The sequence below is a fragment of the Chrysochloris asiatica genome, unplaced genomic scaffold (assembly GCF_000296735.1).
Source record: "Chrysochloris asiatica unplaced genomic scaffold, ChrAsi1.0 scaffold00091, whole genome shotgun sequence".
NCBI lineage: Eukaryota > Metazoa > Chordata > Mammalia > Afrosoricida > Chrysochloridae > Chrysochloris > Chrysochloris asiatica.
Genome location: NW_006408609.1, coordinates 7653071 through 7654825, shown reverse-complemented (window position 1 = coordinate 7654825; position 1755 = coordinate 7653071). Strand labels below are relative to the sequence as shown.

General features: G+C 41.0%; 1 protein-coding gene across 1 annotated transcript in view; it reads left to right on the top strand.

Annotated features, from left to right (window-relative positions):
* Nucleotides 1–1633: 1633 nt before the first annotated feature.
* The window catches only part of HSPA13 (heat shock protein 70kDa family, member 13), a 36272-nt gene continuing 36150 nt past the window's right edge, over nt 1634–1755 (top strand). The window contains exon 1 of the mRNA XM_006866450.1: nt 1634–1694. Within this exon, the coding sequence (XP_006866512.1) occupies nt 1634–1694 (61 nt within the window). The remainder of the gene's footprint in view (nt 1695–1755) is intronic.

Genomic DNA, 1755 nt, shown 5'->3' with positions numbered 1-1755 from the left:
AACTCCTGAGACACCTCCTGCTCAAACTTTGACTGACTCGGCCCCAGTATCAAAGAAACACGGTGGTCTCACCACTCAGCCCTATGTAATCCTATATAAAGCGAATACGAAAGCTGTTTTGGGGAGCTCAGTTTCTTTGGGATGTTAGTCCACCAATGCTCCCCCAACAATAAAGCCTCTTCCTCTATTATCACCAGTGTTTGTGTGATTTCTTTCTCCTGTTCAGGCCTCGTCTTCCTGCAACACCATGAGCAGCTTATTGCAGATGACAAAACTCAATACTATCGTGATTTATTTATGATAATATTTTTTAAAGTGAAAAAACCTGATGGGAATTAATTATAGAACTAATGTAAAGCCAAATGCAATTTAAAATCAAAAGGAGCATTAGACAGACAAAAATATCCCTAATTATGATTAACCCTAATTTTTAAAAAGGGTTACAGGGTCGCTATGGGTCGGTTCCAACTCCACGGCACATAACAACAACAACAAATATATATAACACATAATAATTTGGAAACATAGTTTCATACACTAAGACTACCAAGTATCTAAACATCTGAAATTACCTTTATAGGTAAGTAGATTAATTCTTCCTGTTGAATCCATTGGCTTTTATGTTGTTATATTAAAAAAAAAAGTTGTGACCAAATTAGCAATTGAAATAACTAAATAATAGTGAAAATTATTATAGTGTTGTTTGCATAATATTAGCCACCTTTCCTGCATCGTCTATTTCTAGGCAGTAGTTAGTTAAACTTCCCACATGCTCCACTTTCTTGTGCCAGTGTGTAATCTCAGGCCACTTTACTCTTATAAATTGCATTTCTAATTTTTGATCTCCTCAGCACTCACTGGCTTTTGAGGTTTCATTATAGACCTTTTGTCCTAAGGAGTTAGACTGACCCACTGGGATGGTAACGTTGACCCTCCATTGTGCCACGCAAGGGCAGCCTATGATACTGGTTTGCAGTATCCTAGGGGCCGAGTCAGTCAAAGTTTGAGCAGGAGGTGTCTCAGGAGTTGGGACATTAATTTATTTTCCCCAAACATCTGGGTCTATTTCTTGCCCACTGATCCCCTATTATAATATACCGCCACACACAAAGCATGAGGTTACCTTTAGGGTTTTGGCAATGTTCTCTACCAACCCTAGAAAGAGGTTTTTGACGGACCGTGGACCTTCAGGAAGGGGGTGGGTGAAAATTTTCTCCAGAAGATTCTGGACCTGCCCCTTAATGAAAATGACAGTTCTGGGATTCAACCCCTTCCCATCAATCCCTAGAAACACTTGCATTCCTTTTTGCCACTGCAGGTTTTGGGGCTGAGTGATGGTCAATTTTAAGGGGTACAGTGATAGGTTTGGCACTTAGACTTGGTTACTCCTTTTTTTAAGGAGTGTCATTTGTTGGTTTTTGCCAGGTGGCCCATTTGACACAGTTCTATAAGGCACATGAAATGGAAAAAGACGGTCTTATTCCGCAAAGGTACTTATTTTCTGCCATGTAGCTTCTTTCCCAGTTTAGCGAGCTACATACACGTAAGGCCCCAGGAGTAGCTAATGGCATGACAAGCACCGAATTTCAATGTTATCTGGCTGGGGTTTCCCTTTACCTCTGTTTGAGCAACAATGTCGCCAGCCGTTGGAACCAGGAGGAAATACCACAGCCCTAATTTTGAAGGCGACAAGAGTAGGGGGCTCACTTCCTGCAGAGCCTCTGTAATACATAAGACTACAGGTGGAAGCCTGAA